General features: G+C 39.6%; 1 protein-coding gene and 2 long non-coding RNA genes across 3 annotated transcripts; 2 read left to right on the top strand and 1 right to left on the bottom strand.

Annotated features, from left to right (window-relative positions):
- The first annotated feature begins 1,591 nt into the window (after positions 1-1,591).
- Positions 1,592-25,133, top strand: LOC109163759. Its single transcript, XR_002051324.1, has 4 exons — positions 1,592-1,603; positions 5,504-5,507; positions 9,474-9,477; positions 25,031-25,133. It is a non-coding gene; the product is annotated as an uncharacterized LOC109163759 (long non-coding RNA).
- Positions 8,685-26,426, bottom strand: LOC109163761. Its single transcript, XR_002051325.1, has 3 exons — positions 26,312-26,426; positions 12,419-12,422; positions 8,685-8,695 (listed from the first exon to the last, which is right to left on the bottom strand). It is a non-coding gene; the product is annotated as an uncharacterized LOC109163761 (long non-coding RNA).
- On the top strand, positions 18,434-23,107 carry LOC109163758. The gene is made up of 4 exons (XM_019312466.1): positions 18,434-18,558; positions 18,632-18,850; positions 21,057-21,132; positions 22,956-23,107. Exons 1-4 carry the CDS (start codon positions 18,475-18,477, stop codon positions 22,994-22,996), a joined length of 420 nt encoding a protein of 139 aa, XP_019168011.1. The 5' UTR covers positions 18,434-18,474; the 3' UTR covers positions 22,997-23,107.
- Positions 26,427-27,506: the final 1,080 nt, after the last annotated feature.

Genomic DNA, 27,506 nt, shown 5'->3' with positions numbered 1-27,506 from the left:
TGTGCACGCTGAAAGTTCGATACCTGATTCCACAGAGTTGAAAATAGAACCAAGAGAGTGGTTCGGTGGATGAGATTGAGCATAGGTCGGCTAGAGGCCGTACCAGGATAGGTTCGTTCAGACTACGGTGAAGTTCCTACCTCATCCATTTGTAAAGAAAGCGAGTCATTGCGACTCTAAGAAAGCGATTCATGGCGACTCTAAGAAAGCGAGTCATTGCGACTCTAAGAAATGAAAGCAAGCGAGTCCTTGTGGCTCTAAGAAACCTCCACAGAAAAGTATTCTATTTACAAACGAGAGTATATGTATATTTATTCTATAGATCTTATTGCATTTGAGAATGTTTGCACAAGATTGCATATCGAGGAGGTTTGCACTAGATTGCATATTGAGATTTGATTGCACGAGTTTGCATGATATGTTTACGATAGACTATATGTTGGATACTTGATTGCACTTAATTGCATGTTGAGAATTTGATAGCATGAGATTGTTTGTTAAGCTTATGTGTTGGCATGAGATAGTTATTGAGTTGTTATATAGGATTGAGATTGCTATGTTAAGTATTCGATGGTAGCAGCATGATGATAGGTTTGATATCGTTGAAGTATGCATATTTGATAATTTAGGTTGTAAGCATATGGAAAGCCTTGTGGTTTATATTAAGGTTTTTGTCTAAGTGATTGTGATTGTTAATTTGAGTATGTGAACAAATGTTTTTCCAAAGTATATACTGTAGTATTTTACAGGGTTGAGTGGAGTTATACTTAGTTTCGTGCTAACGGGTGTTTTCTATTTGTCTATTTGCAAAACCCCTTTCAGGTGGGCCCAGCGTTTGAGAGTGCTCGAGTTAGAATAGTGTAGTTTGTTGCTATTAGTTTAAACTCTTGTTTTATTGATGATGTTTTGGATTTATGGATGTAGACACTTGTTATTGTGTTTGGTGATAGACATCGGGGTACTTATTTCTCCAAGTTACTTTAATGTAGTAAATTTCGGACGTTAGTTTGGCTTGATGTTTAGTTTTACCCTTAGCCTGTGCAATCACCGTGGGAAGGTGGTTGTGGCGGTGACACTCCTACTAAGTTTGTTAATTAAGTTTACCTTTCCACTGCTTAGTTTATCTTATTTTTGGTTTTAGATTGTTAAGTAAGTTTAAGAAAAGTGGGGTGTTACAAGTTGGTATCAGAGCGGTACGAACCGCGGGAGACTTAGGAAGTTTGACCCTTAAGATTGAGTATAGAAATTCTAAGGGGAAATCCTAGGAAGGACCGATTATGAAATGACCTCTAAGTTGAAATCATAAGTAGGGTAAGCTAAGAAGATGAACTTAAGTGAAATCCTAGGAAGGATAAGATTAGGGGAAGAACCCTAAGTTATGTAAATTAAAATGAGAAAGACACTAAGTTCGGTGACTAAGTATGTGAATTAGAGTTAAAGAAGTGAACTCTAAGTTGTAAGATTTAAGGTGAGGAAGACTCTAAGATAAGCAGTTAAGTGTAAAAATCAAGTTAAGAAGTTTCTTAAGTATTTCAGTTAGGAACGCGGTGAGATTGTGAGTTACTTGCGCATGCTTATTGTTATTATGTGATTTGATTTACTTGTTTAGATCCGTGGTTGTTGTACCCTGATAGTGTGCACATAAGCTCTTTGTCCTTGAAACCTATTTTTCACTCCATATATGAACATTCATTGTGTTGTTGGTTGTCTAAGCATATTCCTTGTTCATATGCTTGGTTTTAACGTCGAATCTTGAGTATATTGTTGTGTTTATTGTGCCAATCTTCTATTTTGAATTCATTGTTGTTGATGGCATGATAATCCTTGATTTTGAGCTTTTGGCTATTTTCTTGTACTGTGATCTCCTGATTGCTCCTATTTGGTTTGGAATGTTTATTGGAACTCTTTGGAGTCTAGAGCTGGGTATTTTAGGCTTGCTTTGATTGAGTTTGGATCTTGAATTCCTTGAAATAATCTATTATTGATATTCATATGAGCTATTTTGAATTTGTTGATCCGAATGCTTATTAATTCGTTATAAGTATTCTTGTGAGCCTTTCGTTGGTTGCATGCTAGTATAATTAGTTCTTGATGCTAGTATGACCTTGTTGTAAGTTTTATTCTTGGAATCTCGTTGAATTTGACTTGAGCTTATTATCCTTGAATCCCCATTGTTGGAATCCATTGAGTTGTTGAGTCAAGATCTATTCGTTGTTGTTATGCCATTGGAATCCATATTTGTTGAGTAATTCCTATGAGCTTATATCTGTTGAGCATTCTTGAAAGTATTTTGTTCTTGAAGAGCTATTTTATTGACTATGTGTCCTTTTTGTACTCTCGGATCTTGTTGCTATTGTCTTGAGATTGTCCATTGTGGTAATTTTTTCTTTGTTATTGAGCTATTGAGCTAATGCTTCAAGGTCATCTCTCTTTTATATCTTCCTTTGGAATTCACTAGTGTTGATCTATTGCTTGAGATTAAATCCTTATTGCATCTTTATTTGGAATCCGTTAGTATTGAGTTATTTCATTGAGATTATTCTTTGTTGTGTCCTTCTCTTGGAATTCGATCCACAGCTTTTGTTTCACGAGACCTTATTGAATCTTGGAAAATCGTGACTTTGATGATCATGACTTTGGTTGTGACCAATAGTACTCTTGAGTTTCAAATTTAGAAACCTCCCACTTTCCTCTTTTGTGAAGTCGACATTCCTTCAAATCAAGTATGCACCTATTTGGTGAATCCAAGTTTGTTAGTTAAGTGGTTGCTTTATTTAGCCTTGCTAATACCCTTGAAAAGTTGAAAAGTTGAAAAGTTAAAAGTTGAAGGTTATGTGAAAGTTGTTAATGTGATAAGTATAGGAGTTATGCTTATATCCTGTTTGTGTGTTTTACTTGTGTGATCCTTGCTTTTGAGAAAAGAAAGTTAGAAGTAGTGAGATCTTTTGTTGCAAAGAAGTAAAGTTGTAGCGTGCATATCTAGACAACTGAAGAACTTGACGAAGAAAGCTACTCTACTTGCAGTTTGGAGCCAGTTGTAGTTGTTCTTGCTCGAATTGATCGGCATCATCGTCTACAAGACGTAAGCTAACCCCAAAGGTTGAAGTGAATCTTCGTGCAACTAGAGACAAATATGAATTGATATATAATTATTTTATATATAACTAGTATTTGCACTCGTGCGATGCACAGAATGGATTTGTTGTAATATATTAAGAATATATGAATTGATATATAATTATTTAAATTAGAACATCAAATATTATATAGTGCAATTAAAGATATGGTTTGGATCGTTTATATATTTTGATGTTATCATTGCTTGAATTTGTGCAAATAATTGCTCAAATTAATAGTTAATGTCTAGGTGTACGCATGTGGTGCTATAACTTTGAAGATTTTATTTATCATTGTTTAATATTTTCATAAATTAAGCAAATGTGCTCGTTCTCTAACAACTCAGTTATAGAAATGAATTGCTATCCTCATTCATTTGTATGGAAGATATATTTTTTTGTCTAGATATATAGCAATTTTTTCATTTAAGAAAAACTTAATATCACCAATTATATTTACACATTATTGAAACCTCTTTCTAGACGACAATAGTAGTGGCAACACAATCTTGTTCATCTTCGCTTAGAACTAACACCTTCAATCAATTAGGACGGGTTACTTGGGTGAAAATATATAATGGTAGAATATCACTCAATTAGTTATCCTTTTATATTTTCTGTCAAGTAATAATACCAAATTCATTTTCAGTCAATTATTCTTTTTTATTTTCACTCAATTAGTAAATTAGAATATCAAATGCAGTGATATTTTTACTTAATTTTCGTTCCATTTTTAATTAATGATGTAGATATTATTGTTGAAATATTTCCGTTCCATTTTTAATTTACCTTTACTATTTTTTAAAATATGCATTTACTATTGATAATGTAGAATATTATTACTGGAATATTTTCCTTCAATTTTTAATTTTCATTCCATTTTTAATTAAAATGCAATGATCTGACCATTTCTTTTTTCATTTTAGTCAATTATGGATCATTTTTTATTTGTAGTCAATTATTAATATTCATTTCTTTTTATATTTTCAGTCAATTAGTAATATTAGATTCATTTTCAGTCACTTAGTCAATTAGAATATAGATGCGGTGATATTTTTACCTAATTTCCATTTCATTTTAATTTGATGATGTAGAATATTATTAATGAAATATTTTCGTTCCATTTTTAATTTACCTTTACTATTTTTGAAAATATGCATTTACTATTTGATGATGTAAAATATTATTATTGAATTATTTTTTCAATTTTGAATTTTCCTTTACTTCTATAAAAAAAAAAAAATGACTTTGGACTTCTCAATACTTGCCCACATTGATGGGCAATCAATTATGCTTGTAAGAGGAGCTCAAGAGCTCATCTTTTCAAACATTTTTAATGTGGGATCAAAATGATCCCACATCATTTACAAAGTTGTCTTCTTCTTCTTCTTCTTCTTTTTTTTTTTTTTTTTTTTTTTTTTTTTTTTTTTAATTTTAATTTTATTTTGTATATTGTTTTGTTTGGATTATTATTATTATTATTATTATTATTATTATTATTATTATTATTATTATTATTATTATTATTATTATTATTATTAGATTATTGACTAATTCGCTAAAATTTTAACAAATTCGCCATTTTAAAAATTTAATCTTTAATCAGAACACCAAAAATATTATTTAATAACTCAATAATTTGCTCGAAATTGCTAAAAACTAAAATAATACATACATTTTAGGTTAATCTTTCCCAACCCCCACTAATAAATAATAAATAAATAATAAATAATAAATAATAAATAATAAATAATAAATGAATAAGAAAACTAAAATAAGAAACAAAGCTAAGGTTTCTTAAATAAGAACCTAGTTTTTGACTTCTCAATACTTACCACATCGATGGGCAAACAATTATATTTGTACCTCTTATATAGAGGAGTTCAAAAGCACATCTTTTCAAACATTTTCAATGTGTTCATTTACAAAGGGAGCCCATAGCTCCCCTTTGTCTTCTTCTTCTTCTTTTTTATTTTTTATTTTTTTATTTTTTTATTTTGTATATAGTTTTGTTTGGATTATTATTACTATTATTATTATTGTTGTTGTTGTTGTTGTTGTTGTTGTTGTAATTTGATTATTTGTCAAATTCGTCAAAATTTTAAGAAATTCGTCTGTTTAATATTTTATATTTAATCAAAGCACCAAATATATTATTTAATAACTTAGCAATTTTCTCTAAACTGCTAAAAACTAAAACAACGCATATACATTTTGTGTTAATATTTCTCAAACCCTCTAATAAATTAAAAAATTACTAAAAAAGCTAAAATAAAAAGCCACAAAGATAAGGTTTCTTAAATAAGAGCATTTTGACTCGTTGAGCTTCAATAGATTGAGAAAGTTTATATGAACATATATTACATGTAACAGGGTCAATCGAATAGTTATGTTGTGGAACCGTGTCCACATTGCAAGGTGGACACAATTCTATGTTCATAATTAGTGAACTATATGTTCATAATTATAAAGCTATGTATTCATTATCTTTGAACTTCATATTCATAATTATTGAACTCTATATTTACAATTACAAAACTCTATGTTCATAATTACTAAACTATATGTTCATAATTATAAAGCTATATATTCATAATTTTTGAACTTCATATTCAAAATTATTGAATCTCTATATTCATAATTACATAACTATATGTTCATAATTATGTTCACAACACTATGTTCATAATTATAGAACTATGTGTTCATAATTTTTGAACTATATATTCATAATTATGAACAGTTTTGGAACCGTGTCCACCTAATTATGAACAGTTTTGGAACCGTGTCCACCTTGAAAGGTGGACAAGGTTCCACAACATAATTTTTCCACTTTATTGCTCTTATTACTTAAATTAAAAAATAAATTAGTAGCTACAACAAAAAATAATACATATGCAATTAATTAATTTAGAATTAGATGCCTCACAACACATGAAACATGTAGGTGAAAACTACCACTACCAAATATCAACATGTGCTTGTAAGATAAAGAGTTCATAGCACAACTAAGATATCAGTCATATACACAACAAGACAAATCAAAAACTTCATACAACATAATCTCATTGCATGATGAATTCCTCTATGATACCACCAATAACCCAATTGCACATGACACAGTACCAATAAAAAAAATAAAAAAATAAAGACATATATTGAAGATGAAAACAATAAAAATGCTACCCAAAAGAGAATTAGAAAAATTTAAACCAAAAATAGTATTTATTTAAACTTAGTACTTAGATTAGCGTTTGTTGGTTTTAGGGTTTTTGGGCCCAAGGAGGTCCAACACAACCTTAGTCGGTGGATTCACCTTTCAATAAAAGCTTTGAGGAAAATGTAATAGCAAAAATGGTGTCTCCCTATTATCTGGGCATGGACTCGCCCCTTTTACATCCACGGAGGGCCCTTTATATAGTAGGCCCTCCTCTACCGAGTTAAAGCTCATTAAAAGACTACTTTAAGACTAATTATGTTTTTGGGGCCGTTGGGTGGCGTTACCAGGCCGACCAACGGCTCTCTCGGGCTCTCAACGGCTTGCTTGGTCGAACCTCTTAACTGCGGCTATAAATGCCGAACAACGGATCTCTGCCGAGTCGTCACCTGGGCCTGGGCCGACTCCTGGATGCGGCCTTGGCCCCTGTTGGGCCCTATAAACCTTTTACCCGCCGGGTCATGCTTTAAATGCTCTGGGCTTCCTCCGCTATCCATGGACTTTATCTCTTGGGCCTTGTTCTTCTTGGGCTGGGGTCTACACCCCATCATCTAGTCCCTCACTTTCTCATAGCCGGGCCTCTAACTCGGGTATGGGAAAGTAGCAGTATTTTCTCCCTTCCTTCACCGGCTCCCCAGGCGACTCTAACTCCTCCACGAACTGTGGTGGATCTAACGACGTCTCCTGTTGTTTCTCCTTCTCGCCTTCCGCCTCCAGTGCCTACGGAGAGTCCTAGCTCCAAGCGCCCACTGGAGCAGTCGGACGCGCCTCGTCCCAAGAAGATCCGGCTGGGTTTGGAGCTCAAAGAAGATACCCAGATTTGGACGGGCAAATACTCGGTCCAGAATTGGGCCGAACATGTCCTCCTCCCCAAGGACTTGGAGGCGGCGAACAAGTGCAAATTATGTTGTGCATCCGTATGCACCATGCATGGTGCATACGGATGCAAAAACGACGTCGTTTTATTAAAAACGCGCGTCTCCCCTTAAAAAAAAAAATCAGGTTCGATTCCCAGCAACAACATATGAACTAAAATTCCAGAATCGATGAACTATAATTCCAGAATCGATGAACTATAATTCCATAATCGATGAACTATAATTCCGGAATCTAATCTATGAACTAAAAATTCCAGAATCTATGAAGTAAAATTTTAGAATCGATGAACTACAATTCCAGAATCGATGAACTATAGTTCCATAATCAATGAACTAAAATTCCATAATCTATGAACTAAAATTTCAGAATGAATGAACAACATAATGCTGTTGCTGGGAATCGAACCTGAATTTTTTTTTAAGGGGAGACGCGCGTTTTTAATAAAACGTCGTCGTTTTTGCATCCGTATGCACCATGCATGGTGCATACAGATGCACAGCATAACTACTCGCGAACAAGATGCAGGATGAATATATCCTGGAAGCCTCCCTGCGCCAGTCCTACCGAGTAAGTTCTTTGTCGACCTCCTTATTTTTTCAATTCCTTCTAGATTCTCTTCTAACACTGCTCCTTTTATCCTTTTTCTTAGAACCTCACTTTTCAGCTGGAACTGAGGAGGTGGATACGGACGCTCAATGCTACAATGCACTCCATCGCCACTCGTCTACGCCAATCAGAGGAGGCTCGCCTGGAAGAACAGGCAGTTTATGCCAAGGCAAAGGAGGTTCATACCGCCGAGCTGCTGAGGGTCACCCGCCAATGGGAGACAGAGCGAGACAAAGCCGTCGCCGCCGCTGCCTCGGTTGCCACCGCTGTTGCCGAGTACAAGAACTCGGCTACCTTTGAGGCAGATGTGAAGTCGGCGGTAGAGGGTCGTCGAGAGGCGCTGGCAAAGGAGTGGCTGGCGACTCCAGAAGGGGACGACTATCTGCTGGATCTGGGCGAGCGTGATTATCGCCTGGGCAATCGCGATTATCGCCTGGGCAATCGCGAAGCTCAGATGGTTATCCACGCCCTCCTCTTGGCCCGCGACCCGTCCTTCACTCCAGATGGCTGGGGCCTCAAGCCGGTGCTCGATCCTTTACCAGCTGCTGAGATACCTGCGGCGGCGGCTGATCCAGTGGCTCTTCCTGTGGCGAGCCCAGTGACCTCGACTGAACAGCCTCCTCCGGTGGAAGACCCTTCACCTGCTCCTCCAGCTGGAACATCGGCGGAAGAACAAGTGGTGGAAGTCGAAGTCAACGTCAACAACCCCTCCCCCATAGTCTAGGGCTTTTAATAACTTCTACTTTTTTTTTTGTAAGGGCTGGCCTTCCCTTCGGGCTTTTTATCGAATGAAGATTTTTTTTCCTTTTGCTGTTCTTCATGTTTTTCTTTATGCAATTTACTTATGCCTTTCGACTGCTCTTGTGTCCTATCTTTCCTCGCCGAGTCCCTCAGTCGAGGCAAATCCTTTTGGCTTTTCCTCGGAATTGCCTAAGGGTTTGGGCCCTTGTTTCCCATCTTTTTCTCGCCGAGTCCCTCAGTCGAGGCGACTCCTTAGGGCTTTTTCTCGGAAACGACTAAGGGTCTGGACCCTTGTTTCCTATCTTTTTCTCGCCGAGTCCCACAGTCGAGGCGACTCCTTCTGACTTTTTCTCGGAAACGACTAAGTGTCTGGGCCCTTGTTTCCCATCATTTCCTCGCCGAGTCCCTCAGTCGAGGAGAACCCTTCTGGCTTTTTCTCGGAAACGTCTAAGGGTCTGGGCCCTTGTTTCCCATCTTTTTCTCGCCGAGTCCCTCAGTCGAGGCGACCCCTTCTGGCTTTTTATCGGAAACGCCTAAGGGTCTGGGCCCTTGTTTCCTATCTTTCTCTCGCCGAGTCCCTCAGTCGAGGCGACTCCTTCTGGTTTTTTCTCGGAAACGTCTAAGGGTCTGGGCCCTTGTTTCCTATCTTTTTCTCGCCGAGTCCCTTAGTCGAGGCGACCCCTTCTGTTTTTTTCTCGGAAACGTCTAAGGGTCTGGGCCCTTGTTTCCTATCTTTCTCTCGCCGAGTCCCTCAGTCGAGGCGACTCCTTCTGGCTTTTTCTCGAAAACGTCTTAGGGTCTGGGCCCTTGTTTCCTATCTTTCTCTCGCCGAGTCCCTCAGTCGAGGCAACTCCTTCTGGCTTTTTCTCGAAAACGTCTAAGGGTCTGGACCCTTGTTTCCTATCTTTTTCTAGCCAAGTCCCTCAGTCGAGGCGACCCCTTCTGGCTTTTTCTCGGAAACGTCTAAGGGTCTGGGCCCTTGTTTCCTATCTTTCTCTCGCTGAGTCCCTCAGTCGAGGCGACTCCTTCTGGCTTTTTCTCGGAAACGTCTAAGGGTCTGGGCCCTTGTTTCTTATCTTTTTCTCGCCGAGTCCCTCAGTCGAGGCAACTCCTTCTGGCTTTTTCTCGGAAACGTCTAAGGGTCTGGGCCCTTGTTTCATATCTTTTTCTCGCCGAGTCCCTCAGTCGAGGCGACTCCTTCTGGCTTTTTCTCGGAAACATCTAAGGGTCTGGGCCCTTGTTTCCTATCTTTTTCTTGCCGAGTCCCTCAGTCGAGGCGGCCCCTTCTGTCTTTTTTTTCGGAAACGTCTAAGGGTCTGGGCCCTTGTTTCCTATCTTTCTCTCGCCGAGTCACTCAGTAGAGGCGACTCCTTCTGGTTTTTTCTCGGAAACGTCTAAGGGTCTGTGCCCTTGTTTCCTATCTTTCTCTCACCGAGTCCCTCAGTCGAGGCGACTCCTTCTGGCTTTTTCTCGGAAACGTCTAAGGGTCTGGGCCCTTGTTTCCTATCTTTTTCTCGCTGAATCCCTCAGTCGAGGCAACTCCTTCTGGCTTTTTCTCGGAAACGTCTAAGGGTCTGAGCCCTTGTTTCCTGTCTTTCTCTCAGAAACTGTTATCAAGATGTGAAAAGTGATGGCACTTTATTCAAGTTTGAACTTTAGGTGAATACATAGGCTAACCTTTTAAGGTTTCAAACTTACTGATCGAACTTCTTCAAGTGGATCACATTCCAGATCCGGTCAACGAGCTTCCCTTCCAATGTGTCCAATTTGTATGTGCCGACTTGGACCACCGCGGCAATGCAATAAGGTCCTTCACACTTAATTGCGAACTTTCCACCTTCCGTGGGCTGGCTTGCCTGTCGATCTCGTAGCACGAGGTCGCCGACTTGAAAAGTTTGTGGGCGAATCCTTCGATCCCAATATCTTTTTACGGCCTGCTGATATTCCACCATACGGGCATGCGCAGCTTCCCTTCGATCTTCCAAGAAATTCTTTTCAATTCTGAGGCTCTCCTCGTTTTCTTCATCCGAGTAACGGCGGACTCGGTGAGTAGGCTCGACGACTTCAACGGGAATCTTAGCCTCGAAACCATAGGTCAGGGAGAACGGACTTTCACCGGTCGCCCGCCTCTGAGTGGTTCGGTAGGCCCACAGGACTCGATTAAGCTCATCCGCCCAGTTTCCTCCGATGTCTTCCAGCTTTTTCCGGATTCCATCCACGATTGTACGATTTACGTTCTCGACTTGTCCATTGGCCTGGGGGTAAGCTACGGACACCTTGGTGTGGCGAATACTATGCCGTCGGCAGAAGTCGGCAAAGGGTTGGCAGTCGAACTGTCAACCGTTATCGCTGACCACATGCTCAGGTAATCCAAAGCGGCAGATTACTTTCTTCCACAAGAAGCGTCGACACTAATATTCGGTGATGGTAGCTAGTGGCTCAGCCTCAACCCACTTAGTGAAATCGTCGATGGACACTATACAGAACTTCAGACGCCCGGGTGCGACTGGTAGTGGGCCCAGCAGATCAATTCCCCATTTGGCGAACGGGATGGTCGTAGTAACCGGCGTGTAGAAAGTGGCCGGCCGAGTATCCTTTCGAGCGAATGCTTGGCAGATCGTGCATTTGGTTATCCACTCGATGCAGTCTCTCCTCATGGTAGGCCAGTAATATCCTTGAACGACTAACTTCCGGGCAAGAGTGTGGGTGCCCTGATGAGCTGCACAGATTCCGCAATGGGCTTCGTCCATTATCTTCTCCGCCTCCGGTCTGAGTAAGCACTTGAGGAGGGGGCCCCCAAACGACCGCTTGTATAGTTGTTCATCGATAATTTCGAATGATGGAGCCTTGCGACGGACCCGGGCGGCGACTCCGGGGTCCTCTGGCAATTTCCCCTTTTCCTTATACCGTCGAATATCTTCGATCCAGAACATTTCGGGGTTCTTCACCCGGTCCCATTCTTCAGCCGTCACTCGCTGAATCTCTAAGGTCACCTCTTCTATGTTGGGTCGGACCAGTTCTTCCTTTTGGTAGATCTTAACGAGATGATTTGGTACACCTTCCAAAGCGATCTTCGAAAGTATGTCGGGCTCTGTGTTGTCGGCTCGAGAGATGTACTCTATCTCATAAGCGCAGAATCCCTTCAATAGCTCTACCGTTTTTTCCTTGTATTGAGCTATCCGAGCGTTCTTCGTGTCACAGGTCCCGGACACCTGTCCAACCACCAAACGAGAGTCGGTCTTGATTCGTAGGCGCTCCGCCCCTAGTGTCTTGGCGAGTCGTAGGCCACCCAACACAACCTCGTACTCGGCCTCATTGTTAGAGGTTGGGAATAAATAACTTTAAGCGTAGTAAAGTCTAAACCATTCTGGAGTAATCAACATAACTCTGCCGCCGCAATGTTGGCGACTAGCCGCTCCATCCGCATGTATCTCCCACCATTCGCCGGGGCCATCCTCCAAGATATCGTCCCTGCTGCTTTCTCCTACAGTGCATTCGACCAAGAAGTCGGCCAAGGCCTGTCCCTTCACGGATGGGCGAGGCTGATACTCGATCCCGTACTGGGTTAGCTCCACTGCCCACTTCACGAGTCGGCCGGATGATGTGGGATTTCGTAACACGCTTCCCAGGGGTTGATCGGTCAAGACGCGAACGGTGTGGGCTTGGAAGTAGGGTGCCAGTTTGCGTACGGTGATTACCAAAGCGTAGATGATTTTCTCCAAGGGCGTGTATCGCGCTTCGGCTGCTTTCAAAGAATGACTCACGTAATATACCGGATGCTAGGCACGTTCCTCCTCCCGGACGAGTACCGAACTCACCGCCTTCAAGGACGCAGCTAGGTATAAGAACAACGGCTCACCGGCCTGGGGGGTAGACAGCACCGGAGGTGTGGAAAGATATCTTTTCAGCTCTTCGAACGATTGCTGGCACTCGGCTGTCCATACCAAGCCCTCCTTCTTCTTCATAGCCTCAAAAAAGGGCACAGTTTTGTCTGCTGACTTGCTTAAAAAACGACTAAGGGCAGCCAGTCGACCAGTCAGCCGCTGTAGGTCCTTGACAGTACTGGGAGGCTACATGTCCATGATGGCCTGCACCTTCTCCGGGTTGGGCTCGATGCCCCTTTTGGTCACCATATATCAAAAGAATTTCCCACCTTGCACGACAAAAGCGCACTTCTTCGGGTTAAGCCGTAGATTATACTTAAGCATTACCTGAAAGCAATCGGCCAAGTCCCCAGCATGATTGATTTCCTCCTAGCTCTTTACTAACATGTCGTCTACGTAAGCCGCCAAAGACTTTCCCAATAGGCCTTGGAACAATCGAGCGACCATTCGCGTATACGTGGCTCCCGCGTTCTTGAGTCCAAATGGCATGACCCAATAACAATAGACCCCATCCGGAGTCAAGAACGTTGTCTTTTCCTCGTCGGCTTTGTGCATGAAGATCTGGTGATATCCTCTAAAGGCGTCCATGAAACTTAACAATGCCGACCCTGCTGTTTCGTCGACTAGCTGATCGATCCGAGGCAACGGAAATGGGTCCTTCGGACAGGCTTTGTTGAGGTCGGTGTAGTCTACGCACATTCGCCAAGCCGGGGGCTTCGGTACGAGCACCACGTTAGCCAGCCATTCCGGATGTTTAACTTCCCGTATATGACCGGCGGCCAACAGTGTGTTTACCTCTTTCTTCACAAATTCCCTGCGGTCGTTGGCTAGATATCGCTTCTTCTGGATTACTGGTCGATGATCGGGATCGACGGCGAGCCGATGCGAGATGATAGACCTGTCCACTCTCGGCATGTCCTCTGGCCCCCACGCGAAGACCAAGCGATTCTCTCGTAATACCTTTATGTCTTCCTCTCGCACCTCATCTCGGAGGTCGGCTCTAATTCGAACTCGTCTCTCTGGTCGTTCGGGGTCGATTTTGATATCTTCTAATTCTACGGCCGGCTCTGGGCGGGGTATCATTGTCTTCTTCGGAGGTCGTTCTGTGATCTCATGGACTTGCATTTCACGCTTACCCATGCCCCTGCAAGCTTGCAAGTAGCAGTCACGGGCAATTCTTCTATCACAGCGGACTGTGCCTATCCCATTTGGCGTACGAAACTTCAAGCAAAGGTGCTCAATGGAGATTAACGCTCCCAAATCTTCCAATCCTGGTCGGCCGAGTATTGCGTTGTGTGAATAGGTCAGGTCGACCACGATGAACTTCATGTCCGGCTTCTGCACATCAGGGTAGCTGCCGATTTCTACTGGAAGGGTAATTGACCCCTCCGCCTCCACAGAGTCGCCTGTGAAGCTGGTGAGTGGTGTCTTGACCGGCTCCCGGTATCTCCCAGGATTCGCAGAACGACCACCCCATTTACATCCATCGCGATGACCAGGGCATCGCGGTGTGGTGTCTCTCCTGTGGGTAGATCTTTGTCAGTGAAGACAATAGGCTCTCGGCAGGCTTTCTTCGAACCACCTTCTCGTCCGTACACTGTCCCAACATACAATTGCCGAGCCCAGGCCTTTCTGGTGTTCGCGGAATCGCCTCCCTCTGGGCCGTCGACTATCATGTTGATAATCGGCTTCTGTCGCCATTGGCTCTCGTCTTCATCAGTCGCCGGCTGCTTGCCGCGGCTACCCTCTGCCGCCCCTGCGGGGTCGCCGTCTTCCCGGGCCGCTGATCTTCTTCGCCATTGGTTGGGAGGCGGGGTTCCTTGCTGGATGATCCCTTCCATGATTTTCTTCAGGTAATAACACTCTTCCGTGTTGTGGGTGTATGACTTATGATAGCGACAATATTTAGACACCTTATCGGGCTCCTCGTTTGCTGTACGCTCTTCGGGCGGGGGAGGTGGAGGAGGCGCGACTACTTGCACTTCCTGCACCGAGTGCTGGGGAGTCGGCCTATAAGGGCGAATGCTGGGCCTGTCATATGGGCGCCGTGCTTCAGGTCGCCTAGCCGGTTCCGGGCGTCTCTCCTTAGCTTCCGCACGGGTTCTCTTTCCATTAGCGGATCCCCCCGCTTCACGCTGCCGCTTGTGCTTTATGGCCTGCTCCGTGTTGGCTCGTTTGTTAGCCATATGTATGGCCTCCGCGTAGGTGGCTAGCCGATTGTCCCGTATATCACGGTACAGCTGCCCGGATCGTAAAGATTCGATGAAGAAGGTGAGGGCGGTCTGGTCCTCAACTTCCTCGATAGACTGGATCTCTTTTTGCCATCAGGCCAGGTAGGTCATGAGGGATTCGCCCTCCTCTTGATGAACGTCTCCCAGATGGGTCAGATCTTTCTGTGGCTTGATGTTGGCCGCGTAGTGGCTCATGAAGCGGTCGGCCAACTCTTCAAAGTTGCGTATTGATCCTGGGGGCAGAGCCACCAACCATCTTTGTGCTGGCCCTTTTAATGTCGGTAGGAAAGCGCGACACATGACAGGGTCTCGGACTCCCAAAACCTGCATCTTAGCCTGGTAGCTTAGAAGGTGCTCCCGTGGATCGCCGGATCCGTCGAAAGTGGCCTGCTCTGGGAATTTGAAGTCGTCGGGTACTTTGTAAGACATGATCTCGGAGGAGAAAGGCAAGGCAGTGAGCAACGTTTGTCCATGGGACTTGGTCCTACCTTCCATTTGCTCCTTCAGGTTTCGCACTTCTCGAGCCAGGTGAGCCACATCGTCGCCGTTTCGCATGTGGTTTCCAGTGGACTCCGTGCTTTCGCCGCCCTCTGATTCGGCTTGTTGGTCATTGTTGCGCGTAGGTCGCTCGGACCATCGTGCCCGAGTCCTGGTCCTTCTAGTACGGGCTTTTTCTCGGGCGGCCTCTCGATTTTGTGAGCCCACCGGTGCGCGACTGGGCTCTCTCTCCCCCAATCGTTCTCTCGCTGATTGGCGCGCGGCATTCGGGCCAAGCCTCGAATGGACCGATCGCACCGGTACACTCTCTGCTCACTGATCTCCTTGCCTGCCTTCTCCAGACCTTTGGGGCGGTTGTTGATTGCGGGGCGGCGGTCGCGAAGCTGACTGTTCTCCCATTCCCCGGTTTTCTGCAACGATAGCCCGCCCAATGGCTGGAAGTTGTTCGGGGGTGAGGGGTATCATTGGTGGTGGCCGATTCAAGGGTGCCGACTCATTTTCTTGACTTTGGGCGTTTCGCTGATTCAGCTGCTCTCTCAAGTCAGCTTCCGGCGCATTGTTACGGTCGATGGCCTAGCTTCGTCCCTCCGACATATTGCAAAGCCTTCGTTTTTCCTACACTCTCTTTGTCCTTCTCGCGAACTCGCCTGCTCAAGAACGGACGTGGCTCTTCGTTTCGATCCCCAAGGACGGCGCCAGTGTTGGTTTTATGGTTTTTGAGCCCAGGGAGGTCCAACTAACACAACCTTAGTCGGTGGATTCACCTTTCAATAAAAGCTTTGAGGAAAATTTAATAGCAAAAATGGTGTCTCCCTATTATCTGGGCATGGACTCGCCCCTTTTACATCCACGGAGGGCCCTTTATATAGTAGGCCCTCCTCTACTGAGTTAAAGCTCATTAAAAGACTACTTTAAGACTAATTATGTTTTTGGGGTCGTTAGGTGGCGTTACCAGGCTGGCCAACGGCTCTCTCGGGCTCTCAACGGCTTGCTTGGTCGAACCTCTTAACTGCGGCTATAAATGCCGAACAACGAATCTCTGCCGAGTCGCCACTTGGGCCTGGGCCGACTCCTGGATGCGGGCTTGGCCCCTGTTGGGCCCTATAAACCTTTTACCCGCCGGGTCATGCTTTAAATGCTCTGGGCTTCCTCCGCTATCCATGGACTTTATCTCTTGGGCCTTGTTCTTCTTGGGTCGGGGTCGACACCCCATCAGCGTTATTACAAAGTTGCAAACATTTATTTTTGTGACAGTTATATATAATCAATCTCTCATATATTATCTTGCATTTAAATTACCGATTTAAATAAAAAAAATTCAACATTTATTTACCTATGCATGAACATCTTCTATATAATATTGCATTGATATACTTTAAAATACTTATTTAAAAATAACTATTGAGCATTATCCTATTCGCGCAAAGAGCTTAGAAAAACTAGTAATTTGTATAATTAATGAAATTTTAGTTATGAAAACTTTACACGGAAATTTTTTATAAAGTAATCAATTAATTACTATAATATTATTTCTTTCCATAACTAATTAGTTACACACGGAATATTTATGAAATATATATTGAGTAATTATATTCACACGGATAGAAATATATACTTTCTATAATTTATGAAGTTTTTGGTAACTAAACTTCACACGGAATAAATTTATAAAGTAATTAATTAATTACCATAATACTCTTTCTTTTCCATAACTATTTAGATACACACGAAAATGTTATGAAATATATATATATAGTAATTATATACCTCCGGATATGAATATATACTTTCTATAATTTATTAAATTTTAGTCAACTTTACAAGGAAAAAAATTTGATAAACTAATTATTTGATTACCATAATACTCTTTCTTTCCATAACTAGTTAGTGTCACACGGAAATGTTATGATTATTTTTGGTTGTATATATATTATGCTAATAAATAATACCATATACTGAATACACAGTAATTCAAAAAAGGTAAACACTATAACTTAATTTATTAATTTGTTGATATGCATATATTCTGTGTAATGGAAATTATTTTTCTTTATTATATATAGATAAATAATAATACCATATATGAAATACACGGTAATTCAAAAAAGATAAACATTATAACCTAATTCATTAATTTGTCGATATGCATATATTTTGTGTAATGGTAATTATTATTTTTATTATATATACATTCCTTAAAATTATACGGATTACACGTTAATAATTTCCTAATCACCATAATATGCTTTCCATAATTAATTAATATATATTTATAATATTATGTGAAATATCTATATATGTATGATTGTTAAAATAATCATACCTAATATTTTTGGGAATAATGTATGGTAATACGTAAATAAAATGATTTAATATGTATATATGTATGATTGTTAAAATAATTATACTTAATATTTATGGGAATACGTAATATGTATGGGAACACGAATTAATTGATTTTATGAGTAATTAATTTTTGATTATATATATATATATATATATATATATATATATATATATATATTATGCTAATAAATAATACCATATGGGGAAAACACGGTAATTCTAAAAAAGAAAAACATTATGGTCATGTTTGGTAAAATGGCTGTTAGCTGATAGCTGTTAGCTGTTAGCTTATTGTGTTAATTAGAGGGTATAAATAGTTGATAACATTAGCTGATTGTAGAAAAGTGTTTGGTAAATTAGCTGTTAGCTGATAGCTGTTTGGTATAATTTCTTTTATCAAAAAATTAATTGAAAAAGTTGTTTGGAGTAGTTTTTTAAAATTTAGCCTTTTAGAGTTGCAAAAAGCTAATCAACCAAACATTTATATTAATTTTTTTAACTAAATCAAACAATTAATAGTGGTCAAATAAGCTAAAATTGATTCATAGGTCAATTTTTTACCAAAAAGGACCGGGCCTATTACCTAATTCTTGAACTTGTCCATAATTGTAATGTTACACGAAATTTTCTTGCACACGGAATAATATCTAATTTATATATATATATATATATATATATATATATATATATATATATATATATATATATATAGATTACACAAATCTAAATAGTTTAGAACTGTTTTGGATTAGATGTTAAAATTGAAAATTTTATTTTTATATATAGTGTAGATTTCATACGATCATGATCTACAATGTGAACCATGGTCCACCCTATAACAATTGTAGACTGCTATTGGACTTTGTGTATATATATACTCTATACACTCGAACAGTCCGGCAGTCCCGAACTAGGAAATTCATAAGTCAGGAAATTTCCAGCACTATCCGCCTCAAATGGCAGCATCAGAGGGAGCTTGCCTCAACCATGTTTCTCGCGAATCGCCTGATATCAAGCGCCTCGCTCAGTTCTACACTGAAGTGTGTGTTTTCTGTTTTTATTTTATATAATTATATAATTCTTTCATGGATATGGATGGTGTGTTATCTGCAGGTATTCGGTTTTGAGCAAGTGGCAGCTCCGAATTTGCCGTTCGGTGTAATATGGTTGAAATTGGGTTCTTTCTATCTTCACCTCATCGAGAGAGACCCCTCCACGAAACTCCCAGAGTATAGTGCCATATCAGCGATCGCCGCCCCGGAGAATCTTCCCCGAGGGCACCATGTCTGCTTTTCCATCTCCAATTTCGACTCTTTTGTTCACACCCTCAAGGTATAGTCTCTCTCTACCTAATGGCTTAGTTTGTGAAATTTCGTGGTGGAGTTTTGTACTGAGTATTTGCTTGATTTATCTGTCAATTTTGGGAATGGTATTGCTTCTAATGTTCATGCTTCTAGGTGTTACTTCTTAATTAGGGTCTGGATTGATTGAGCGAAATATGATTATATCTTTATTCTCTATGGTAATTACAAGTGGAATGGAATTCTGTCCTTATTAGTTTATTAGGACCATTCTGGATCTAGCATACTGCCACTGATAAGTCCTTCTCCACTAGCTTACTGAAACCATGTCCAATTGTTGCTAATTTCACTATATTCCTTGAACATTTTGCATAGGAGCATTCAGAAATATTGGTCTACTTGGGGTGACGAGGGAAACCCGCAGCTATTACCCGAGAGTCTACACCGGTAGACCTCGTTGTGTGACCTTAGCCAGCAAAGGATCACAAGGAGGTAAATCAGCCTAGGTTGTCCATAGCTGACCGGCTCAAACCAAGAAGGCTGAGATTTGAACTAGCCTAGGTTGTCCATAGCTGACTGGCTCAAACCAAGAAGGCTGAGATTTGAACTCGTGACCTTGTGGTTCACAAGTTTGTATCCTTAGCTATCTTCGTTGGGCCGTTGGGGTTACCCCCGGTCTACTTGTGTTTGTCATCCTGTTGACATATTGTGTTCCATGCATTTTAGTATGTGCCTTTGCAAGTATATTCAATTTACTGGTATAAAAATTCCTTCTGATAGCAGTTTTCTGTTGGTATTATGCAAATTTCTGTGGTTTCCTTTCCTGTGTTTGTTCTATCTTTGGGTATGTTGCATCTATTTGCTTTATAACCAAATTGTGCGTGGTTAATCCAATCCTATCTTCTAGTACAGGAATGCTTGATCTCCTTAAGTCTGTATAACTGTTCAATGAGGTTCTTTAATGATGTGTGTAATTGTGTAAATGCATGAGTTTACATATCATGAGCCCATGTTCAAGAACAATCACTCACCAATCACCACTGGAAAGGATCCACCAAAGGGATTTATAGTTAAAGCATAGAAGAAACCATTTTTCTAAAAAAGAAAAAAAGCCAAGGGTTGTGAGTGCGGGCGAGTTTACACACCCACACCCACACCCACAAACACATACATATATGTATATATGTATGTATGCTCATATCCCTTAGTTTTGCATCAAGAGAATTAATTGATCAAAGCTTGAATAATCCTTCTGCCATGGGTGTAACAACCGGGATAGATCTTAAGGGCGACTTTAGTGATACAAATACCTTTACATAAGAAAGTGTAGTCTGCAATTATTGGGCATTTCTATTTTCTAGTACACCGTAAGTTCTGAAAACTTGAACCAAATATGACAACTGGTGCAGTAAATGGGGAGAAAGGTCACAAACCTCAGTCATTTGGACATGTATTTTGGTAGACAATCACCATTTTATGAACATTCAATTTTTTGGATGATTTATCCGTGGTAAATAAAGTTTAATTTTTAAAACAGAATGTTTCATAAAAGGATCAGTACTTGTAGTGATTTCCATTTATTTGTCATGAGACTCATAAACTCATCTAAGCATTCTCTTCAACATCTTTGAATTAGCTTCATTAATGTAACCTAATCCATATACTCTCTCTTGTATAGATTCATTGCTAGTGTTTTCTTTTCTTTCTGGTGTCGAATACTGATTATTTTTACGGATTTAGGTATATCATATGTTTAAAAAGGATACGTACTACCTTATAAACAACATGATGCTGCAACTTTTGTAATTATCCTTCCAGTGCAAAGATTTTTCGATGCCAAAAAATTAATAGTGAGTTGCAAATGAGGAAGTGCTTGGATGCTGCAACTTTTGTAATTATCCTTCCAGTGCAAAGATTTTTCGATGCCAAAAAATTAATAGTGAGTTGCAAATGAGGAAGTGCTTGTTTAGCCCTCAATGTGTTAAAGCAATATTATCTCTTTTTTTTCAAGAAGCTCCAAAGTCAGTCTTTTAAGCTTTTAAGTTGTAAGGTATTAAATTCGAACTGAAAATAAACTACATTTAGAAATTAAAACTTCTGAGCTTTCGAAGCGAGCAAAACATCTGTATATGGGTTGTGTGGTTGTCTAATATTCCAAGTGCACTTTCATTTGAGATTGAAATTCTATTCTCTTTCCCTTGCCATTACTCATTGTTGCTCATCATTTTTCAAAGCAGGACAAAGGAATTCAAGTTCACGAGACATGTCAACCAGATGGGAAGACCAAGCAAGCATTCTTCTTCGACCCAGATGGTGAGACATTCTTTTTTATTACTTTCTAGTTGTGAGTTGTGACCAGTTTGTGCTACAGAAGGTCTTCCTATAGACAATGCTGATAAAAGCTTCGGCTAGGGTGCGTGGGGCAATCATTATTGTGTGGACCATACTATTAAATAATGTACATTTAATATATTAAAAATATACATTGTATTCAGGAAAAGTACATTATTTGAATACTAAAAGTATATTATTTTATATAATGTACATTTAGTACACAAATAATGTACTTTTAGTATATAAAAAATTTAGAGTTAATTCCTTCAAAAGTCCCTTGTCTTTGGTGGCAATTCCAAATTCCAAATTTAGTCCTAGACTATCATTTTTGCCATTTAAAATCTCATACTATTATTTTTTGGACACTATAATGTACATCCTTCTCATGACTTTTCCTACTTTTAGTAAGGGCATTTTTGTCTTTTCATATTTTTCTTTTGTTATTTTTCCAGTTTCCACCGGTTTAACCTCTTATTAATCATATTTTTCAACCAGTTTTTAGTAAAGTCTTAAATTAATTAAACCGGTTGACATTGAAAAAATAACAAAAGAAAAATATGAAGAGACAAAAATGCTCTTATTAAAAATAGGAAAAGTCATGAAAAGGACTAAAAGTGTCCAAAAAATAATAGTTTGGAATGTTAAATGGCAAAAGCAATAGTTGGGACTAAATTTGGAATCGCCACCAAAGACAAGGGACCTCTAGTGGAATTAACTCAAAAATTTACTTTTTGTTATGGTTACATAGCACTGTGTGGACCATAATTTGTTGCAAGTCGTTATATCATAGACCGCGGTGCATATGCTCCGCGGTAAAAAACGGCGCCGTTTCTTTAAGTAAAGAAATGGCCCGCCGTTCGGAGTCTGCTTGTTTGGTGTATTAAACACCAACTGACACTACAGTATATCTAAACCGATACTGCAGTTATATCAAAATAATATTGTAGTTATAGTGTAATGAAACTGCAGTGTATATAAAATGAAACTGAATAACATTTCACATATTTGAGTGTATATTGTACAATGAGACTGTACTTATATCAAAATGATCATGTAGTTGTGTTTTAATAAAACTATAGTGTATATAAAATAAAATTAAATAACATTTTCACATATTTGAGTCTATAAATATCGAATGAAACTATAGTTATATCGAAATGAAACTGTAGTTGTGTTGAACTGAAACTGCAATGTATACAAAATAACACTGAATAACAGGGTTACTTTTTGCGAAAGGGTGCGAAACGGCGGAAAACAAGCACCGTTTCTTTTCATTTAACAAAGAGATGCGCGATGCATGATTGATCATGCACCGTGGTGCATGATATAATTTGCCAATTTGTTGTGGGCGGGGTAATGGTTTGTCTTATAATCTAAGATATTAGGTAAATGTCACTCAATTGGGCTATAGCACATGGGCCAAATCACACTAAAAGATTGAATCTAATCAATTAGCTAGTGTAACCCAATGAGACAAAAGTTCTTGGTGCCATCAAAGTGGACCGAACAGGCTTTGATACCATGTAGTCATGGTTACTCAATTGGGCTATAATGTACATGGGCCAAATCACACTAAAAAAATTAAATCAAATCAATTAGCTGGTCTAACTCATGGTCTTATAAACTCATATATTCTCTCTTATATTTCCAATGTGAGACTCTTAGTAGTTTGAAATCTTAACACTTTTTGGTTACACTTTAGGTTTTGTCACACTCATTGTCTACGTTCTAACTTATACTAATTCTTTAAAAATCTCTATCTGCAATTCCCATTTAGCAACATTTTTTGTATGAATACACAGGAAACGGATTGGAAGTTAGCAGTGCGCGCCCACCACCGTGAACCATAGAAGACATGCTCTCTCTGAAATCTGAATAGTGAAATACTATAGTGTAGCATAAATAAACATGACCATGCTATGTTAAAATTCTTATATATAGTACTTTTAAGACAGTTTTTATCTTGAACCTCTTCTTTATATGCTGTTTTATGCTCTAGTTCATGCCTGACCCATTGGTGTTAAATGCTGGAGATACACATAAATATTACGGAGTACTAAGAGGGTGTTTGGAATGGTGTAATTGAAATTCTTTTCTAATAGAATTATCACCCATCAAAACTACATTGTTTGGTGGGACGGAATTGCAATACATATGTCCTTCATGAATTGCAATTTCGAGTAGGTGGAAAGGGAAAAAATGGTGAAAATGACAAAAGTACTATTGGTTATTATTATTATTACTAATTTTTTTTCTATGTGCGATCTTTTAAAATAACTAACAAATCTCTACTAATTAAAATCTATATGAAATCAAATTTATTTATTATAATAATTCAATATATAATGTCTACAAATATCATTATTATTAAAGAATATAAGAAAATATATGGTGGATGCATGTGCATGGTAACAATAACAGAAAAAATAATGGAAGTTATAACGGTAGGGGTATTTTTGTCCAAAAATTTATATAATACAACTCTAAAAGTAAAATGTACAAAATGATTAGTATTAAAAACAGGACATAAATGAGGAATATAACTTCGATTGCGACTTATTATGTTTTTAGATTATTATTATTATTATTGTTATTATTATTATGCAATATTTTAGTAATTATATTACTTCTCCTTTCTCATTCTTAATAATTCTATTCCTCCCTACCAAACAATGTAATTTTAATTCATATTTTATTTCACCTTATTTTTTTTCATCGAATTATAATTCATTTCTTCCTTAATCACTTTCTTCCAACAAAACACTTATAAGATCAGCAAAATATAGATGCCGGTCAATTATGTTAGCAAGATCAGAAGCACATGGAAACATAAAATGTGTGAAGAAAGAGAAGAAGAGTAGTTGCAGAGCAGGCATTTTCCAAGTCTCTTGGATGCATAACCAATACTTGTTTTGTTAGGATTGATACAGTTCACAACACCAAAATACAACAGCAACTTGGACTGGAAATAATGAGAATATTTGTAGTGTAAGATTTAAAATAAATCATACACAAAATCAAGGCAATTTGAAGAAGGATTTTCTATATTGGCAAAAAGATATTACAATAGGAATTACAAATATAACTCTCTATTCTACTCTCTATATTTTTGCTATGCTAATGGGAGGATTCCTGATGGAGTGGGATGATATTAGATGAAGAGGAGTTGCTTATTTATAGCAAACCCATCCTACAAATTCCTCTTGCTCTTTCTCAGAGATGAGCATCTTGCTCTTTGTCAGAAATGAGCACCTTGCTCTTTCTCAAGAATGAGCACCTTGTTCTTTCTCAGGAATGAGCACCTTGCTCTTAGACCAAGTATTTGCTCCTGCTCCTAACCTCTTCAGAAAAAAGGTTCTGGCCATTTTCACATTTGACTTTAGTATTTACAAATCTCCCACTTAAAGTCACAATGTGGACCTTCATCCTTTTCGGCAATTCCGTGCTGCTTGCATACTTGTTAGGCCAATTGAGGATCTACACCATAAGAACTTATCGTTGGTAATCGGCTTTGTTAACATATCTGTCAGGTTATCTTTAGTATGAATTATCTGTATATCCGCACTCCATTCTTCCACCTTTTCACGAACAAAGTGAAATTGGACCCGTAGGTGTTTCGTCTTGGAATGAAATGATGGATTCTTTGTCAAGTACAAAGCAGTCTGACTGTCACAAAATAGAGTCATTTTCTCTACTTTGTGTCCGAGCTCCTCCAATAGCATTTGCAACCATATTGCCTCTTTACTAGCTTGAGTAGCAGCTATATATTCTGCTTCCGTCGTTGAGGTTGCCACAACCGACTGCAACTTCGAGACCCAGCTTACTGCTCTGCTAGCAAGAGTAAACACATAACCCGTGGTGGATTTACTACAATAAGATTACCTGCATAATCTGAATCAACATAGCCTTTAATAATGAAGTCTGATCCTCCATAACACAATGCAATATCTGAGGTACCCTTGATATATATAAGGATCTTCTTCACAGCACTCCAATGCTCTCTACCAGCATTTGCCATGTATCGACTGATCGCTCCCACTGCTTGTGCAATGTCTGGTCTAGTGCAGATCATAGTAAACATTAAACTGCCCATTGCTGATGCATACGGTACTCGAGACATCTCCGTCCTCTCTGCTTCGTTGCTAGGACTCATACTTGAGGATAACTTGAAATTAATAGAAAGAGGGGTAGAAATTGGCTTACAATCTTGCATGTTGAAGCGCCACAAGATTTTCTTCAGATAATTTTGCTGAGAGAGCCAAATCTTCCTTTTATTTCTGTCTCGGTGAATTTTCATCCCTAGAATCTTGTTTGCTGGTCCCAAGTCCTTCATTTCAAATTCCCTAGCTAGTTGAGCCTTCATCTCCGTGATACGATCATTGTTGGGACCTACTACCAACATGCCGTCAATATACAACAGCAAGATGATAAACTGATTAAGTGATTATCATCAAGTCTCTTGCAATATGCGCAAGGATCAAAATTAAACATGTTGTATCCAAGGCTCAGAATGAATGAATCAAATCTCTTATACCAATATCTCGGCGCCTGTTTGAGACCGTATAGAGATTTGGTCAACCTGCAAACCAAGTTCCCTTTTCCTTTTTCTTCAAAAACTCCTGGTTGGAGCATGTAAATCTCTTCTTCAAGTTCTCCATGTAGAGATGCAGTTTTCACATCCAACTGCTCAAGATACAAGTCATACACAACAGACTTAGGGGAAACTGGAATTTCTTCTTCCTTCCTTCCCTCAACTTGTACTGTAGTTGTCACTGGTTTCTCCTTTCCAGTGCTTTTACTTTCTTGTACCTTATCTTCTACAAATAGAACATCCCTGCTGATGATAACCTTGTGGGCAGTGGGATCCCACAGGCGATACCCCTTCACTCCATCAGCATACCCCAAGAAAACACATTTTCTTGATTTTGGATCAAGTTTAGATGTTTCTTGAGCGTTGTATATCACATATGCCGGACTCCCAAATGTATGTAAGTGAGAATAACTAGATGGCTTACCAGTCCACATTTCAATTGGCATTTTCAGATCAATTGCAGTTGATGGTGACCGATTGATCACATAACAGACGATTTTGACTGCTTCAGCCCAAAATGAATTTGCCAAATTTGCAGTCCTCAACAGTTCTCTTGTTCTTTCAAACAAGGTTCTGTTCATCCGCTCTGCCACTCCATTTTGTTGTGGAGTATACGTCACCGTGAACTGCCGTTTGATACCTTCTTATAGACAGAATTTATCAAACTCATCACTTGTATATTCTCCTCCATTATCTGACCTCAAACACTTGATCCGTTTCTCGAATTCAAGTTCCACACGCGCTTTGAAGAATTTGAAAACTTCAAATACGTCCGCCTTCCGCTTGATTAGATACACCCAACATCTCCTCGAGTAATCGTCTATGAAGGATACAAAATACTTTGCACCTCCCAGGGATATAACTGGTGCTTGCCAAACATCGGAGTGGATTAGCTCCAAGATAGCCTTGCTCCTTTCTTTAGAGCTCTCGAACTTCAATCTATGCTGCTTACTCGTAACACAATGCTCACAAAAAGGTAATGAAACATTTTTTAACCCTGGAAGAAGATGTTGATCAGCAAGAATCTTTAGACCTCGTTCCGACATGTGGCCAAGTGTTTTATGCCACACCATCGTTGATTCATCAATAAGATTGTGTGATGCAACAACTGCTTCTCCTTGTAGTTGTGTTTCTCCTTTAAGCATGTATAGATTGACCGCTATGTTTTCAACTTTCATCACAACAAGCGCACCCTTGATTACTTTGATGATCCCATCCTGAATGTGAATTTTACATTCACGGCTATCTAATTGTCCTAAAGACAATATATTTTTTCTTCAGGCCTTTCACGTGTCGTACCTCTTGGATAGTGCGAACCATACCATCAAACATTTTTAGTTTGATAGTACCAAAGCCAACAATCCCTAAGGCATGGTCATCTCCCATGAACACTGATCCTCCAGAGACAGGTTTATATTCATGAAACCATTCTTTCCGTGAGGTCATATTCCATGTTGCTCCTGAGTCAATAAGCCAAACATCAGCTAGACTTTTCCTGCCTTCAACAATTGTTGCTGCTTCACCAAATAAAACTTCGCCTCCATCCGATGTACTCACAACACATCCCTGAGCATTTGACGTCTCGGGATTTTTACCTTTGGTCTCATCCTTCTTGAGCGGCCAACACTCACTCTTGAAGTGCCCCATTTTGCCACAGTGAAAACACTTGACTTCTTCTTACCCTTGACTTTAATCTACCTCGGTTCTGACTCCCACTAGAGCCAGGCTCCATTGATCTTCCTCTTGTTACTATCAACGCCTG

This window comes from Ipomoea nil, unplaced genomic scaffold (genome assembly GCF_001879475.1).
Source record: "Ipomoea nil cultivar Tokyo-kokei standard unplaced genomic scaffold, Asagao_1.1 scaffold3043, whole genome shotgun sequence".
Classification (NCBI taxonomy): Eukaryota; Viridiplantae; Streptophyta; class Magnoliopsida; order Solanales; family Convolvulaceae; genus Ipomoea; species Ipomoea nil.
The sequence above is the reverse complement of the archived record's forward strand: the minus strand, read 5'-3'. Positions and strand labels throughout refer to the sequence as shown.

Excerpts from the sequence above, each read along its gene's own strand:
- LOC109163758 (XM_019312466.1), top strand. The coding sequence starts at position 18,475 with ATGGCAGCATCAGAGGGAGCTTGCCTCAACCATGTTTCTCGCGAATCG. Across the intron at positions 18,559-18,631 it reads TCGCTCAGTTCTACACTGAA|GTATTCGGTTTTGAGCAAGT; the intron begins GTGTGTGTTTTC and ends TGTTATCTGCAG. Across the intron at positions 21,133-22,955 it reads ATTCTTCTTCGACCCAGATG|GAAACGGATTGGAAGTTAGC; the intron begins GTGAGACATTCT and ends ATGAATACACAG.